An 18,147-nucleotide genomic window follows, 5' to 3' on the forward strand; every position below is an offset into this window, starting at 1 on the left:
GCATTTTACAACAGGCTTTCTGTGTTTACAGAGGGCTAGTGAAAATGGGGGGCCCACAACTGCCACAAGTCAGGGCTCTAGTCTGCAATAGTCATTTCAGCCGCTGGATGTTGGTGGCAGTAAGAGCAGTTGGAGCAGGGGACTATGTGAGAGTACTCCCCATTTTCTTTTTTGTCCTGAAGGATAACGAGAATGTTGCCAGTCCTTTAAAAGGAGGACAGATGGCATCAGAGAGTGAGACTAACTGTTCTCTGCCTAATTGTCAAAAATAAAATTCTCTCATATACATAGAAGCAATTAATAAATGGATGTGGAACAATCAATTAGCGTTTAACTTTTCTAAAACAGACTTTTTTGAACAAAAGAAAGAGATGAATCTAAAATTTGAATTTGATAGAGCTTTTATCCTAGTATCATCTGTTTGTGATTTAGGGGTATTATTGGAACCTAATCTCTCTATGAAAGCTCACATCAGAAAATAAACAAAGTTAGGATATATGACATTAAGAATGTTGAGACAATTGCAGCCCCTCGTAGATGAAGAGGACTTTAGGACAGTCTTGCAAACCCTAATGTGTCCAAACTGGAACTATTGGAATTCATAATTGTTGGGTATCCCAAAGTTGACAATAGTCATTACAACTATTACGAAATGTTGCGGCACATGCTGTCTGGTAAAAAGGTTTGTTCATATTACACCAGTTCTAGCATCGCTGCATTGGCTGCCTATAAAATTAAGGATACAATGCAAATGTCTAATACTAATGCATAAATTAACTATGAGAAAGTACCTTGGTTAGGGGCTTTATTACATATATAAGCACCATCAAAATCTTTATGATCTCAGGATAAAAGCTTTGTAGAGGTTCTATCAATGCAACAGGCACATGTTGGTGAGGTTAGAGACTGATTGTTCTCTATAGCATGTCCAGGCCCATGGAACTCTATGCCAGAGCAGTTAAGAGTTACATTGGACACTAACAAACGTAAAAAACTTTTAAAAACTTGGTTATTTAGGCAGGAATTTGAAGACCAATCATGAAAAACAGAAGAGATAAGACTGGAATGAGCAGGAATGAGCTTTTTGTTTGTGATTTTGTTTGTTTATAATTTGAATTTTATGTATGTTTGTGTTGTAAACTGCTATGATCACTTTGAGTTGGCGGTATAGAAACATTTTTAAATTTAAAAAAAAAAAAATCTCAGGTGGTCATGTCCCTTAGGTCATCAGTTTTTCAGGCTGTGGAGATTGCAGTATGGGACCCTATTCTGCAAGAAATCCATAGCTTATCTAAAGCCTTTCCTCTTCATTCAGAAGTGCAGGGAATACTTCATATAGAGTGAGAATAGTTCAAAGGTGTCAAGGTTTCACAGAGCTGTACACTTTGCTACCAGATGCCACACACACAGACACTGCGGGGGAATGCTCTGGTTTTGGAAAGGTACTTGCAAACAGTTATTCCGGTAATAGGGGCACAGCCCTCAAAGATCACCAGGATAGAAATATTTAGATTCTTTTCAGAGATGCCTTTTCATCCATGTCTCTACTGGTGCAGATCACTATCTGTGAAGTCTGTAGCTTGGGCATTTGTGTTGGATACAGTCATTCCAAGAAAGGCAGGAGGAGGCTCAGCTGCAGTCCAGGGCTTGCTACTCTTATCCAGAGCTTTGCTTTAAGTTCATATTTTTATGCAGATGACGTTCAAATAGTTACTAGTTTAGATGTCTAGCCCTTTGTATCTTAGAGTTCAGTCACTGTTTTAATGAAAATTACCAATTGGCTTCACTCTTAGATTAAAGGTGAATCCAAGAAAGTTGGAAGCTCTCTGCTTTGAAATTCAGATTTAGAGTCTCTTCCATCTCCCCCAGTTAAGATGGTTACCATCTGGGGAGTCAGGATAGACTCCGCCCTCAACTTTTCAAACCAAGTGTTTCATTTAGTGCAACAATCATTTTTATTTTCTACGATTCATCAGATATATTAGATCTTTTCTTGAGGTTTGAGATCTCAAGTCCTTCATTTGCTCCCTTGTTCAAAGTTGACTCGACTATTGTAATTCTTTATATCATAGTCTTTCCTCTTCTCTGTAATCTAAACTCCAGATAATTCCAAATGCAGCAGTTAAACTGATTTATGGAAAGAAAATGTTTTGTCACCTCTTTTGCAAGAATGGCATTAGCTTCCTTTATCTTGAGTCCAATTTTAAAATTAGATGCCTTACTTTTAAAATGCTTTGGTGGGATTACCCCATCCTAGCTTGCAAATCTGCTAGTTTGTTCCGCGCGAACTACAACTCTTCGTTCCTCACAATTGCTTAAACTCCCTTCGCCTAAACAAATTCAACTTGAACATACACGTGACATGTTTCTTTTTTTAGCACCTAATTTATGAAATTCTTTGTCCTTGCCACTGCATATGGAGAGAGAGCTGGGTATGTTCAGAAAAGGTCTTAAAACATGGTTGTTCTCCAGAATTTGATACAATTGTTATTACTAGTTTTAGGTGAATGAAATTGATGGTTTTATTGTCTTATCCTATCTGATTTTAATTCTGCACTATTTTTGTACCTGTTTTTGTTTTAAGTGATATCTGTTTTCTCCAAACCTTTTATTGGCTTACTTTATTTAAAAAAAATGTATCCCAACTGTGTTTTATTTTGATATTAGTTTTACTCCATTTTGTATCTGTCTGTTCATTTGGATATTTTATGTATATTTAGTTTCAAGTGTCATTTAATATACCTGATGAATTATATTTTTAATTGAACAACACCTTGATTACCTATAAACAGAGGCATTTCATCAAATGAAATAAAAGTAAACTAAACTAGATAGATGAAAAGAAAAAAAATTGATTTAGCTTATTGAAAGTTCAGCAGCCTTCAGAGGTCCTTCAGGTAAACTCAGCAAAAGCTCAGATTTCTTCTTGGACAGAGCTTCTACTCTTACCGTGGATGATGCTTGTAAGATGGTCACTTGGTCCTCCTTACATTCTTTCACTAAACATTTCAGTCTGAATGTTCATGCAGAAGAGGTTACAGCTTTTGGAGCTGGTGTTCTCAGTGCACCCCTAGCTTCCTCCCTCTCAGATTAATTGGGTTTGGGTACTTTCCACATGGCTGAACTGATGTAGCAGGATAAGGAAGGAGAAATGTAGTCTTACCTGATAACCTTTTCCTTGAATCCTGCTATACCAGCCCAAGACCCTCTGAGAGAGTCAGATTTGCGCAGTCTTTGAAATAGTGTGTCTCAATTTACAGAGATTTAGGCAACTAGAGGTTTACTTTTCACTGCTGCTTTTCCTCTTTTTTCCTCTTCAATTATCCAAGAAAATTTGGGAGAATCATTTCTTTGAAGGATCTTTTAAGTTTTTCAAATTATATATATGTTTAAGGGTTTGAATCAGGTTTTTCTTTCATGGCTTTGACATAATAATACTTGTGTTTTGCTGGAGTTGCACCATGGTAACTACCAGTGATGTCACAGAAAAAGGTGTGTCCCGTCTCCATTTGCTAGAAGGGAGAGAACCCACATATCTGGAGTGGTGTGGCAGAATTCAAGGAAAGGAAATTTCAGGTAAGACTAAATTTCTCCTTTCCTAGCATGGAGCCAGATGGACTCAGGACTAATGGGTTTATGCTTCCCTGCTAGCAGATGGAGACGGAGTCAGATTTCAAAGCTGACGTCACCCTAGATACACTCCTGCAGTGATCTCAGCCCTTTAGTATTTCTCAATCAGATGCGGACATACTTTCCCTATGGGAATCACTGTACCTTTTTGAAAGAAGAAATTCTACTTTTAAATTGGAGAAAAGATTGAGCTCCACACATCTGTGGTGATACATAAAGGTCCCTCCCCCAGTTGAGAATTTCTGAGGTGATTTCAGAGATCCCTCAGAGGTGTGCCTTGGTCCGGTAGCCGGTTCCCGGCATGGGCTTTGCTGCTTCAGCAGCTGAACGGCAGTGGGTGCACAAGATGGGTGGATTGTGATAAATTGCAGGAAGACCTTGTGAGACTGGAAAATTGGGCATCCAAATGGCAGATGAAATTTAATGTGGATAAGTGCAAGGTGATGCATATAGGGAAAAATAACCCATGCTATAGTTACACAATGTTAGGTTTCATATTAGGAGCTACCACCCAAGAAAGAGATATAGGCGTCATAGTGGATAACACATTGAAATCATCGGTTCAGTGTGCTGCAGCAGTCAAAAAAGCAAACAGAATGTTGGGAATTATTAGAAAGGGAATGGTGAATAAAACGGAAAATGTCATAATGTCTCTGTATCGCTCCATGGTGAGACCGCATCTTGAATACTGTGTAGAATTCTGGTCGCCGCATCTCAAAAAAGATATAGTTGCGATGGAGAAAGTACAGAGAAGGACGACCAAAATGATAAAGGGGATGGAACAGCTCCCCTATGAGGAAAGACTAAAGAGGTTAGGACTGTTCAGCTTGGAGAAGAGACGGATGAGGGGGGATATGATGGAGGTGTTCAAAATCATGAGAGGTCTAGAACGGGTAGATGTGAATCTTTTATTTACTCTTTCGGATAATAGGAGGACTAGGCTGCACTCCATGAAGTTAGCATGTATCACATTTAAAACTAATCGGAGAAAGTTCTTTTTCACTCAACGCACAATTAAATTCTGGAATTTGTTGCCAGGGGATGTGGTTAGTGCAGTTAGTGTAGCTGGGTTTAAAAAAGGATTGGATAAGTTTTTGGAAGAGAAGTCCATTACCTGCTATTAATCAAGTTGACTTAGAAAATAGCCACTGCTATTACTAGTAACATGGGATAAACTTAGTTTTTGGGTACTTGCCAGGTTCTTATGGCCTGGATTGGCCACTGTTGGAGACAGGATGCTGGGCTTGATGGACCCTTGGGCTGGCCCAGTATGGCATGTTCTTATCCTTCAACAGGCCTTTGACGCAATAGCAATGACTTTACACATTGCTTCTTGTTGTGCTGTGGTAGCTCGATCATGCCTGCTCTTCTCTCGGGAGGTGGATGACTTGGCGAATTCCAGAGCGGTTATGGAACCTGCCGCCTTTTTAGCTGATGCAGGCTCGGACCTAGTCTGTATCTCGGTCAGAGAATTGGGCTCAGTGGTGGCGGCCAGAAGACAGCTATGGCTGTGGAATTGGTCAGCAGACGCAACATCCAAAGCAAATCTCACAAAGTTGCCCTTTAAAGGATCACTCCTTTTCGGAAGCGGATTGGAAAAGCTGGCCAATAAATGGGGTGAATCTAGAGTACCCCGGCTACCAGAAGATAAGAGAAAATAATTACAGCACTCCTCGCCCATGAGGGGTCAATCCAGGGGCTCCCAACATGTTCACCCGTATAGAAACTCAACGTTTAAGAGGTCTCGGTCCTGTGGGAGGGCTGTCCTTTTAGAGTCGGCAACCCAAGAGAGGGTCAGGCTAGGGTTCAGGTTAGTCTTGAACCCCCCAATGAAGTTTTGCCGACCCACCCTCTGAATGAGGAGATAGGGGATAGACTGTCCCTCTTCTTTCAATGGTGGATCGAGATCACTTCAGACAAATGGGTACTGAAGGTCATATGAGAAGGATATGCGCTGGAATTTTACAGCTATCCTCAGGACATATTCATGAGATCTCCTTGCTAGTCCCAGCACAAGAAGCAGGTAGTGGAGACTATGCTGTGAAGGCTCCTCAGGATGAGGGCTATCATCCCAGTACCTGCGCCCCAGGAAAATATGGGGTGTCTTTTCCATCTATTTCATCGTACTCAAGAAGGAAGGTTCCTTTTGCCCCATCCTGGACCTCAAGGGTGTCAAACGACATTTGAGTTATTCATTTTTGTATGGAAACCCTATGCTCCATGATAATGGCTGTACAGTCAGAGTTCTTAACCTTCCTGAAACTATCAGAGGCCTAACTACATATTCCAATTCAGCAAGGACATTGTTTTTTAAGCTTTACAGTACTGGATCACCATTATCAGTTCTGGGCACTGTCCTTTGGCCTGACGCAACCCAGAACATTTTCCAAGATTATGGTAGTTGCAGCAGCAGCATTGAGAAAAGAGGGGATCATGGTGTACACGTACTTAGACGACTGGTTGATCCGGGCAAAGTCTGTGAAAGAGATTCTCTGGGTGACCTCCTTGCTTCTGGAAGTCGGTTGGGTCATAAACCTGGACAAAAGCAGTCTCAAACCCTCCCAGTCCTTGGAATATCTGGGAGTCCAGTTCGACACTAAGCAGGGCAAGGTCTTCCTCCTGACCACGTAGATAAGGAAGTTGATGTCCCAAGTGTGTGTGATGAACACGATATGCCTGACAATGTAGAGCTATCTTCAAGTCCTTGGTTTAATGGCGGCAACCTTGGAAGTACCGTGGGCGAGGGCACACATGCGACCACTTCAATACTCCCTACTGTCACATTGGAGCGCTTTATCTCAAGATAGTTCGATTTGCCTCCACTCACCGATGGAAGTATGCTCTCTGCTCCAGGGGTGGCTGCAGAAAGCTCCTTCGGGCAGGGGTGTACCCCTGTCCCCTCCAAACTGGCTGGTTCTCACGACAGACACGAACCTCCAGGGCTAGGGTGCTCACTGTCAGGAACTGACAGCCCAGGGGTGTTGGACCAAGGAAGAGGCCCTCTGAAACATAAACCACCTGGAAGCCTGGGCAGTCAGATTGGCATGTCTACAATTCAGCTATGTACTCCAGGTCAAGTGGTCCATGTAATGTCGGACAACGCAACAACGATAGCCCACATCAACCTCCAGGGTGAAAGTAAAAGCCAGCAAGTGTCACAGGAGATGTATTTCCACCCATTCTGTAAGGAAATCTATCTACAGATAATCTGTAAACCGTTATGATGGTGTTATTTTGACTATTCCGAATAATGGTATATAAAACTCTTTAAAATAAATCTCAGCCTCATACATCGCAGGAAAAGACAATGTTAGAGCAGATTTTCTAAGCAGGGAGAGTCTGGATCCAGGAGAGTGGGCGTTGTCAACCAAAGCACTTCACCTGGTAGTAGATCGCTGGGGTCTCCCATACATCAACCTGCTGGCCAAATCTCCACAATGTGAAGGTTCCCAGATTCTTCAGTCACAGAAGAGATCAGTTGACCCAGGAGATCGACGCTCTCGTTCAGATCTGGCCAGAAGCGGAGCTGCTATAAGCCTTCCCTCCGTGGTCCCTTCTGGGCAGGGTCATTCGCAGGATCAAGCACCATAGGGGGGATTAGTCCTACTAGTAGCTCCAGATTGGCCCAGGCATCTGTGGTATGCAGATATGTCGAGACTCCTGGTGGAGAAACCCCCCCCCCCCCCCCCCCCCCGTGCCTCCCACCACACAGGGACCTGCTACAGCAGGGACTGGTTCTTCACGAGGAACTGACTCAATTCTGTCTTTCAGTCTGGCCCTTGAGAGGACTTGCCTGATGAAGCGAGAATATTTGGCGGCAGTAATTGCCATCTTACTGCTCACGCACGGACGTTATCTAAGACCCTAGCAAATGTGCAAGTCTGAAGAGTATTTGAGGCCTGGTGTTAGGGAACACAATGTTCCCCTTGGATGGTCAAAATCCCACTAATTTTGGAATTTTTGCTGGAGAGCTTGAATAAAGATTTGACCCTTAATTCCTTGAAGGTCCAGGTAGCGGCTCTCTCCTGTTTCAAGGGTTGGCTCATCCAGACATGGCCTGTTTTCTGAAAGGGCTGAAGCACCTCCGGCCACCCCTACGGTGGCTGGTTCCCTTATGGAATCTTTATCTAGTATTGGAGTTTCTGGCAGGGCCATCCTCTTGTCCACTGCACAGTCTTCCTTGCGTTTATTAACCCTGACAACGTTGTTCCTGGTTGCTATATGCTCGGCATATCGCATCTTTGAACTACAGGCATTGTCTGTTCAGGAACCGTTCCTCCGGATGACTCCAGGAGTGTTAGAGCTTCGTACCATTCTATCCTTTTTGCCCAGTGTAGTCTGAGTTTCATGTGAATCTGTCCATTTCATTGCTGTCCCTAGATAGTACAAGGATGTGGAAGAATATCGCCTCCTCTGCCATTTGAATGTCAATAGGCTTTTGGTGCGCTATCTGGAATTTTCAGAACCGGTCCGAAAGATGTACCACCTGTTTATCCTTCACAGTGGAAGGAAGCAGGGCAAACCACCTTCGTGGGCTACTTTAGGTTGCTGGATTAAGAAGGTGGTTACAGGTGCTTGTGTGGAGGCAGGAAAGCCCTTTCCCCTTCAGGTTAAAGCTCATTCTACTATGGGCTCAGGCAGTCTCATGGGCGGAAGCTAGACTGCTGTCTCCCGTCGACATCTGAAGCGGTGATGTGGTCCTCCTTGCACACCTTCTCCAGGTTCTATCGCCTGGTCGTTCAGGCCCTGGAGGACGCAGCCTTTGCAAAGATGGTGTTAACCGGACCGCGGGCAGCCTCCTGCCCTGATCCAGAGTAGCTTTTGTACATCCTATTGGTCCTGAGTCCATCTGACTACATGCTAGGAAATGAAGAAATTACAAACCTGAGTGTAGACAGATGGACTCAGCATCCCGCCCACGGCTGCCCAAGAACAGTGCCAAGGATTCGCCCATGGAGTGAATATCGATTCCAAGAGATTACGGGTATGCTGTTATCCAGTCCCTAGATCAGGGCATCTATAATCTTACTGGGAATTCAGTGTTTGGTTGAGTACAGTTACGGTTATCTGTTTTTAATCAAGTTTTTTCAATAGCATGTCCACAGTGATTTTTTTTTTAAGGGAATACTGAAGGGCTGAGGTCACTGTACGGGTTTATCTAGGGTGATGTCAGCTTTGAAACCTGTCTCCATCTGCTGGCAGGGGAGCATAAACCCATTGGTCCTGAGTCCATCTGTCTACACTAAGGAAAACAAAATTATCAGGGAAGTAATATCTCCAATTTCCCCTCTTTCTCCCAGGAATCTTTGTTCCTATATGCTTTATTTTGAAGGCTATTGACCATTTCAGTAGATGCCTTCTTGACTGCCTCCATTTGATTTATATCCTTTTGTATATTTATTTTTATTTATTTATGTTTTTTATATACCGGTCTTCTTACATTATATGCAAATCAAATCGGTTTACAGAGAACTATTGAAAGGTTTGCTTGGGAGCAATTACATATAACGAATAACTTTTTGAACAAACAGATAAATAGAACTTTTTAAACAAAAGTTAAATAGAGAAATATATTAGACAAATACACTGAGTTATAAATGTCTAAATGTCTTAATGTTTTAAATAAAACTTTTAAATAGCCTTTATAAAGGAAGAAGAAATAAAAATAGATAGCCAAAAGACAACGTCTAACTCAAACATGGTATTAGGAATTATTCCTATTCCTAAATGTATAGATGTCTTGCTGGAAACAGAAGTCATTGGAAAACTAACTTCCGCTTGAGTGCATCGACTGAACCATTGTGGGAAAGAAAATGAAGAGGAGGGGAGGAAGGTGGAGCTGGAGATATGCATTTTAGAGCGTGGCAGATATAAAAATAACAAATTGAAAGCTGCTTGTGAGTAGTCAGGGAAATGCTTGACTGAATAGCCAAGTTTTCAGATTTTTCTTGAATGACTGGTGGGAGGGGTCTTGTCTTAGTTCTAGTGGAAGTGAATTCCATAGAGAAGGGCATTCTCTGGAATTGTACACTGTATTGCAAATGAGGTCTTATCAGAAACTTATGCAAAACTAATATTGTTTCTTTTTTCCTGTCTTCTCTTCTCTCTGTATACTGAAGCATCCTAGTTTTTTCCGTCTCCTTGTCTACCTGTTTGGTCACCTTACTATCATCATATATGATCACCCCTACTCTGTTCTTTTGTACACTGAACTTCACCCCTAAATTGTTATCGAACCCAGTCACTTACTTCTGGGCCCAAACCTAGGGCATTCAATTGGTTTATAAGTTACCTATGTGGAACCATGTATATTAAGCTTAGAGAAAAATTATTATTTTACACTGGCCTCAAAATGAACTTGGAATTCAGTGGAGAGAAGAAGGCAAGAGGGCCAGTATAATAAGGAAGAGGATGAGTGGCATTCTGAGCAGAATAAAGATGGAAGATGTATGAAAACATATTCTTGGTATATTTATTGAAGGCTTTTGAAAAAATTGTATTATAAAATGTTTGCTACATGCTAAGTTGCTTGTTTTGTGTTTGTTTATTTTTTTATTTGCTATGTAGGTTATCTATTTTAGGCCAGGTCATGAGGCTTATGTTGAAGCAGTCAGACGACACAACCTTTATAAATTGAATCCCAACAAGGAACCATGGAAAAAAATGACTCTTAGGGTAAGTTTGAAGTAAATTGTTTGTTCTGAAATGTTAATTGACCAAAATAGCAAGTTGAATTTAAATAATTTAGAAGACTGGTCTGACAAGCAACCTAAGGCCTAGCTGACTTTCTATTATTTAAACCTAGTTTTCTTCACTGAACTGATGAAAGGATCATAGCTCTCAGAATCTTGTCTTGGATGTAGTTTTAGTCCAATAAAAAGCGATACATCTTATTTTGACACTTATCTTTATATACTGAAATGGACTTTGCTCAACAACCGATATTAGAAATTCATCAGATATCAATGATGTGGACTGGCTCTGTAGCTCAAGATGCAATGGTGTGCACTGTAGCCTAGGAGTTGAGTTAATCTCCTGTCCAACAGGCCTAGTTGGATCATTTGCTTCAGAGGTGTTCATCTTGTACTCTGTCCTGGGGAGGTAGGGAAGATGACTGCTACTACTGCAGCAATCCTTCTTTCCTCCCATCAAAAAGGCCTCTTAAGGTAGGTCTTGGCAAGACGACTTTTTGTCTGGCAAGGACACATTGCTCAGACGTGCCATTTGAGGGAGAAAACCAGGAATGAACGGTCCCTGGTCTCTCTTAAGACAAGAAAAGTCTGTTTACATTTTGAAAATCCACAGTGTCCATTTTTTAAACATTGTTTTATTGAGCATTTTCAGTGCCAGAGAGCCAAGTGGTATCTCAGTGAATAAAAATCAGAGCTGATTATAAATTTTTCACATTTGCAGCAAGGGGAACCAGAGGGGAAAAAAGACCAAATCTCTTGACCTGCCAACTTCCCATATTCTCCCTAATAACAAGTGAGGCAAGACACGAACCCACTGAGCAGTAATGTGTATTAAATTGCTGCAAACTTGGAACTTTATGCCCTTTCCTAAACCCACATCTCTCTCACGTCCTCCCTCTTGTTAGCGCCTTGAGCAGCATGGTAGTCCCTCTATATTGCCAGTAATGGGGAAAAACAGCTACAACCACCAAATAGCTCAGGTGATTTGCAGTGTACTGGAGTCATCTTGGGCTGTGGTGAGAGGAAACGTTGCTTGCTCCTCTTTCTGACATGGACAGTTTTAATGGAAGACTGCTTATAAGAAATCTTTGCAAGGAGTTAAGTCAAAAACCTAAGTGACTTGTGGTTTCAATATGAAATAAACTAGGAATTCTTGGAACTTCTTGGGGAAATAAAAATGTATCTTTCCAAATGGATGGTGTAATAGTCATTAGAGAGGTTTTCTTTGCCACCAAATGTAATTCCCCCAAACTGGCTGCAATTTCCTTAGTTTTTAGACAGCTACCTTTGAATAATACTTTATTGTGGATCTCTTAACTGTTTTGAAATTTTCTCTCAGGATCAAGAGCTGGTAAAAATTGTTGGGATAAGATATGAAGTTGGCCCTCCAACGCTGTGCTGCCTCAAGTTTGCGTTCATAGACCATGTTACTGGAAAACTCACAGACAAGTCATTCTCTCTGAAGTAAGCATTTTAGTGCAGAACTGGTTGCTGGATTTTTATTTTTGTAAATAACTGTTTTTATGCATTAATATATTTCATACCTTGAAAGCAATTAATTCATAATTCTGCATTTAGGTATCACGATATGCCAGATGTTCTTGACTTCCTTGTATTGCGTCCTTTTTACGAGGAAGCACGACAGAGGAATTGGCAAGTCAGTAAGTTCTCCTTATTTTCAAATCTACCTGCAGTAGGGCTGATTTAGTGGCAAATTCTAAATGCTTCCATGTGGAAAATCTAATTTTGTTTCCTGAGCTAGGTTTCTGTTCTGTGCTAGCTGCGAGTTCTGTGAAGGCACGCTTAGCCCCTGGCATGAAGGGAATCTATTATCATTCAACAGTGATGCCTAAGAGTTGATTTTCAACCATAAATGTTTTACAAATTACACTGGGGCTCAAGTCCATATTCAGAACTTAATCCAGCTAGAAAAGTTAGCTGAGTAAACATCTGTATAACTTAGCTGGGATATTCAGCAGTGAAGCCAGTCTACTGAATATACTCAGAGAAGTTTATCCAGCTAAATTAGGGCCTGATTTACTAAGGCTTTTCTGCCATTCTGTGTCTGTGGGGTGAAAATACTTAGTAAATGATGCTTTTGGCTGGATAAGTGTTGTCCATAGCTGTCCGATGTCTCTGCTCCGCCCACCTTACCTCGTTGGTGACTCCCTTTGGGGTTGATGGAAGACTAGCTGCTGCGGCGTCTCCATGCCATCCTCTTCCGGCGTCCCCGGACCAGCTCGACGCTGCAAGCCGCCATATTGACCAGATGCCTAAGGGCGCGCACGCGCGACCCGACTGATGTACCAGCGATGGCGCGAACCTCAGGGGCGTCCCCCTGAGATGACGTCACCAGCTCCAGATATTTAAGATCTCTGTTTTCGCTAACAAGATGAGTTAGCAAGGGATTGGTTACCTAGCTTCCTCCCGTCGCTGCGGATGGGATTCGCTCTCCGCAACCCTAGCTACTCTGCCTTCTCATTCTTCACTAGAGGTACCCGCTCCTCGGGGGCCTCGCTTTCTCTTTTTCTTTGCAGGTCGCAGTCCAGAACCGGTACTCTCTCCTCGAGGGCCCATGTCCCGGACTTGCCCCTGAATACCACTTTTGCTAAGAAGTCATTGCTGCTTACAACATTGTGAGTTTCCTTCTATCTCTCGGAGCTTTCCCTGGGTCCAGGTATTCGCTCCTCGAGGGCCTAATGTATACCATCTCCTGGGCTGCCTTAAGAGACTGTGTGAATGTTACCATCAAGGACTTGTTCCAGAACTCTGCATATACTGCCTACTCACTGTTTTAGTTTCTCTATAGCTCAGCCACCCTGGGATCGCTGTTCCAATACCGGAGGGACTTCAGCCCTGCCGGGTGCTTCCCGCTCACTACTGCCACCTCTGGTGGTTTTCCATATTGTCTAATAAAAGAACTAGTGTGTGTCTGTCTCCTACACTAAGCCTGACCAGTGGTCCCTCTCAGGATTTCCCCCGAGGGCATGGTCACCTGCCACTGGTCCAAGGATCCACCCACAATTATTCTAAATAACTACAGATTGCTAAATACCAGCTTTAACAACAGAGCTTTCTGACAATAAGTCTGAATATTGCCATTTATCCAGCTATGTTAACCAAATAAGTAGCCACGACCCGGAACACCCTGTCTTGCCCTCTACTTAGATGGATAACTGTTTAGCTGGTTAAATAGATATCTGGCTAATCAGTGACCACTTAATGCGGCCGAATATTCAAACACTGCCATTTAGCCAGATAATTCTGAACTGAGTATAGCAACTCCCTGAAAGGCAGAAGGCAGTTCGCTGGAGTCCGAGGCTGCTTTCCTGAAGGGATGCCTTATATGATCTTATTGGGGTCTCTTCTAGTTCTATAGCCTTGTTGGTTGCAGCACGAAGGTTATAGAATGACTTGAGCAAAAATGGATAAAACATCCTTCAGCCTTTTCTAAAGCCCATTATTCTCAAAGATTATCAATTTATCATGATGCAATTCACAAAACTAAAAATTGTACTCCCAAAAATTCCATGAATAATTTACTTTAATTATTTCATATTGTAAAAGCTTTCACTTTGGCCTGTAAGTCATGCAACCCTGTTCATTCAGTCATGCGATGCAATCAGTTTGCAAACTACTTAAATATAATTACCAGTATCCATGATAACTTTCCTCTAGCTCTTATATTATCTCCATCTGCTCTAGCAAATGACTATATATGGGATAGATTTGACAGTATTTCAGTGGAAGCTGTAAAAAAAAGCAATTCTTAAATTAGCAGGAAATCCTGTCTACTGTAACTCAGGAGACATGCCAGAAATAAAAGCAGGGAGTATAAGGCTTGGATAAGGATGATGAAACATGATTGCTTTTGTCAGTGGCTACTAAGCTACCAAAGACAATTTTTTGAGGTATGGAAGGGCTTTGCTGTTGGACCCTGTTGAACCTCTTAATTCTGGTTTCTGTTCAGAAGACTTTTGCTTCCTCCTTTGTGGCTATTCAGGAAACCTTTGACTAGTATCAAGAAGAGAGTTCAGAGGACCTGGGTTTCTTTGGTGACTGGTGGGCAAATTATGGCCTATAGGTCTGAACAGGCCTATTTATCTCCCACAAGTCAGAGATCTGGGTGTGATATTAGACGACAGATTCAACCTCAATAAATTCGTCAACAACACCACCAAAGAATGCTTCTTTAAATTACAAGTTTTAAAGAAACTAAAGCCTCTTCTACGCTACAGAGACTTCCGCACAGTACTCCAAGCCATCATTCTCCCGAAACTAGACTATTGCAATTCACTTCTGCTAGGACTTCCTGCCTGCTCTACAAAACCCCTCCAGATGGTGCTGAATGCCACAGCAAGAATTCTCACCAACACCAAAAAAAGAGACCACATCACCCCGATCCTCCAGCACCTTCACTGGCTCCCCATTAAATACAGGATACAGTTCAAAAGCAGCATGATGATGCATAAGGCCCTTCATAACATATCCCCACTCAACTTAACCTTCAAGCTGCAACTACATACTTTGGACAAGCCGACTAGAAGTGCATACCAAAACAGAATGATTACTCAGCCCGCTAAATCCTCACTGAGAAGACGCGCTATATCAACCGCGGGCCCGTCCCTCTGGAATTCCTTACCACCAGACCTCCGCCTGGAGCCGTGCCATACCACTTTTTTTTTTTTTTTTTTTTTTTTTTATTTATAGAATTTTTACAACAATTATTTGACCGTAAAATTACAAATCAAACTTAGGGCATTCATAGTACAAGTAAATAATAAACATTTTCAAAATTAGGAAAAAATCTATTTAACCCTGTTATAAAGAATCTGAAAATCCTAGGTTTAATACTAAGGAGCAAAATATAAAAATACAATCAAATATACGGTGAATTAAATGTCACTCACTAAATGCCTGAGTACAACCTGGATATATATATGTCTTTATTTAACCTGTCTAGCGTCTAGGAATTTCCTAAGCTCAGATGGTTCTAGAAATACAAATCGTTCACTTAAATGTTTTATAGTGCATTTACAAGGAAAGTATACTGTCATTTGGGCTCCTAGTTGTTTAACTTCGGGGCCCATCTGAATAAAGCTTTTTCTTCGAATTTGGGTGTTCTTTGTAATGTCTGGGTAAATCCAGATTTTTTCAGAAAGGTATAATTTTTCTCGGTTCTTTAAGAATAGTTTTAAGATATTATCCCTATCCTCCATTTTTGAGAACCTCACACATAAGGTACCTCTAACAGTAACCTGATTTTCCATAGATTCTTCTAAATAATTTGTAAGATTTACAATTTGTTGGGATTGATTTATAGAATTAACATCCTCCCTCTTTCTTTGAGCAATAAAAAAGATCTTTTCAATTGAGGGAATCTTTTCAGTAGAAATCAATAAATTTCCAATTTAAAAATCTTTTAAATTGCTCTAACGGTGATATTAAATTAACAGAAGGAAAATTCAAAATTCGTAAGTTGTTATAGCGTAGATTATTTTCAGTCATCTCCAGTTTCCTAGAATTAGCTATCTCCCCTTTAATCAATCCTGTCTGAACCTCCTGAACTTGTTTTAGTTGTTTTTCTATATTTTCACTTTTTTCTGAATTTTTCTTAATTTTTTCTTCTAGTATTTCACCCTGTACTTGTACCCCAGACATTTTAACTTCTAAATTATTCATAGAGTGAGAGGCGAAAGAGACCGAAGGGAACAGCGTTTCTTTATAAACTTTTCTTCTATTATTACAAGTTACCTCTTGGACTTGGAGCCGTCGCCCGGTGAGCCACTTCCTGGTTCTCGCCCCTGACGTCAGCAAAGGGGAGGAGCCGGTAAGCTCAAAACCGGCACCCCTTGTGGAGTGAAACCGGGGAGTGAGAGGCGAAAGAGACCGAAGGGAACAGCGTTTCTTTATAAACTTTTCTTCTATTATTACAAGTTACCTCTTGGACTTGGAGCCGTCGCCCGGTGAGCCACTTCCTGGTTCTCGCCCCTGACGTCAGCAAAGGGGAGGAGCCGGTAAGCTCAAAACCGGCACCCCTTGTGGAGTGAAACCGGGGAGTGAGAGGCGAAAGAGACCGAAGGGAACAGCGTTTCTTTATAAACTTTTCTTCTATTATTACAAGTTACCTCTTGGACTTGGAGCCGTCGCCCGGTGAGCCACTTCCTGGTTCTCGCCCCTGACGTCAGCAAAGGGGAGGAGCCGGTAAGCTCAAAACCGGCACCCCTTGCGACGCGTGCCGTCGCCGACGCGCTGCCGAAGCCGCGCGCGCGGCTTTGTTTCCTGGTACTGGATTCCACGAAGGGAATGATTTAATTAAAACATATACGGAACTGTAAGTAAGCCTCTTAAATACCCCCTCACTCCCCCACCGGAGGTCCTAGGAATTAAGGTGTCTTTGAGAAATTATAAAGTACTGCCTCAACAAAAATGCCGCATACTAAGAGAAAGGGAAGACTACGCCCGGAGACCCCGACTGTGCTAGACCCTTCCCTTTCTCAGCCCTTAATTGAGAATTTTCTCAAAGTTGTAAATGTCAATACTCCTGGGGGCTCCGACTTGGATACCGAACAGGAGCAGGTTCAGGTATCCCAGGAGCAGTTCCAGATCACCTTAAGCCCAGGAGCGCCTTTGACTCCAGAGCCGCCGAAACCTCCTCTCAGACCAAATCCAGAAGTGCCAAGTCCTACTGAAGATGTTGGCCAGGCACTTAACATCGGGGGGGGGAATTGGACCTGAAGGGGGAATGCAAGGGAATACCAGTAATCTCCTGTTAGATAACAGAGAAGTAAGCTTGCTGAGAATACCCCTATCTTCGACACCTGACGGAGCTATTGGAGGAGTAGTATCTTCAGATGTGAAGAGAAAGTACTACTCACAACCTGGAGAAGATATAGTCGAAAGAAAAACTAATCAAATGAAAGACAATCGTGGAATTACATTGGAAAATATTTGGGAAGTGTTAATAGACCTGAAAACTTCTATGAATAATTTAGAAGTTAAAATGTCTGGGGCCATACCACTTTTAAGGCGAAATTAAAGACTTGGCTCTTCCTGCAAGCATTCCCAGAGAGCTAAGAGCAAACTGATATAACAACCCATAACAACCCTGGTCCTTTGGTTCTAATGTATTATTCTCTACACTATTTAGCTAAGATTTATATTGCCTTACTTATATGTTTAAAGTTGTAACTAGTTAGTTTCGCTTATGCTGATTAGATCAAGTTTCTGATTTGTTCCATGTAAACTGCTACACGGCAGTAGTTATTACCGTTTAACTGTGAACCGGAGTGATATGTATTGTATACAGGAACTCCCGGTATATAAAATCCATAAATAAATAAATAAATGTTCATCATAGACTCCGGTCTTGCAGCATGTGTTCCATCCCTCCTCTGGAACAGCACATGTGAACAAATGGTAGCACATGTTTTGATGACTTCTAGCTTAGGCATGCCCACTGAGGTGACCAGACTCACAGTACAGGAATGTTACACAGTTCCTGTGGGTTCTCTTTTGCAGCACCCTCCATGCAATCTTCACTGTGAATGGTAGGAGGTGCTTTCAGTGAAGGCACAGCCTGGACCAAGATGAGTCTGGGAAGCCGTGGGATGCTGGCAGCTAAAGCAGACTGCCAGGCTGCAGTAATTGCAGAGAGCACAAGAAAATCCATCAGGTGGGAGGCTGGGCAGGGCTGGAGGTTGGGTCTTCCATCTGGTCTGGGCCAGGGTGTTCACACACTCCTCCTCGGCAGGCTCTAGTCTGCTGATAGCTGACTCACATTACTTTTTCCCCCCAACATCGGATTTTGGAAGGTTCTAGGCCT

At 42.2% G+C, this 18,147-nt stretch overlaps 1 protein-coding gene across 1 annotated transcript in view; it reads left to right on the forward strand.

The window, feature by feature from the left end:
- Positions 1 to 18,147, forward strand: part of BRWD1 (bromodomain and WD repeat domain containing 1) — a 282,561-nt gene that overhangs the window by 153,694 nt on the left and 110,720 nt on the right. The window contains exons 25-27 of the mRNA XM_029577859.1: positions 10,198 to 10,305; positions 11,662 to 11,786; positions 11,901 to 11,983. Of these exons, the coding sequence (XP_029433719.1) occupies positions 10,198 to 10,305; positions 11,662 to 11,786; positions 11,901 to 11,983 (316 nt within the window). The remainder of the gene's footprint in view (positions 1 to 10,197; positions 10,306 to 11,661; positions 11,787 to 11,900; positions 11,984 to 18,147) is intronic.

Source organism: Rhinatrema bivittatum, chromosome 15 (genome assembly GCF_901001135.1).
Source record: "Rhinatrema bivittatum chromosome 15, aRhiBiv1.1, whole genome shotgun sequence".
In the NCBI taxonomy this organism is placed as follows: domain Eukaryota; kingdom Metazoa; phylum Chordata; class Amphibia; order Gymnophiona; family Rhinatrematidae; genus Rhinatrema; species Rhinatrema bivittatum.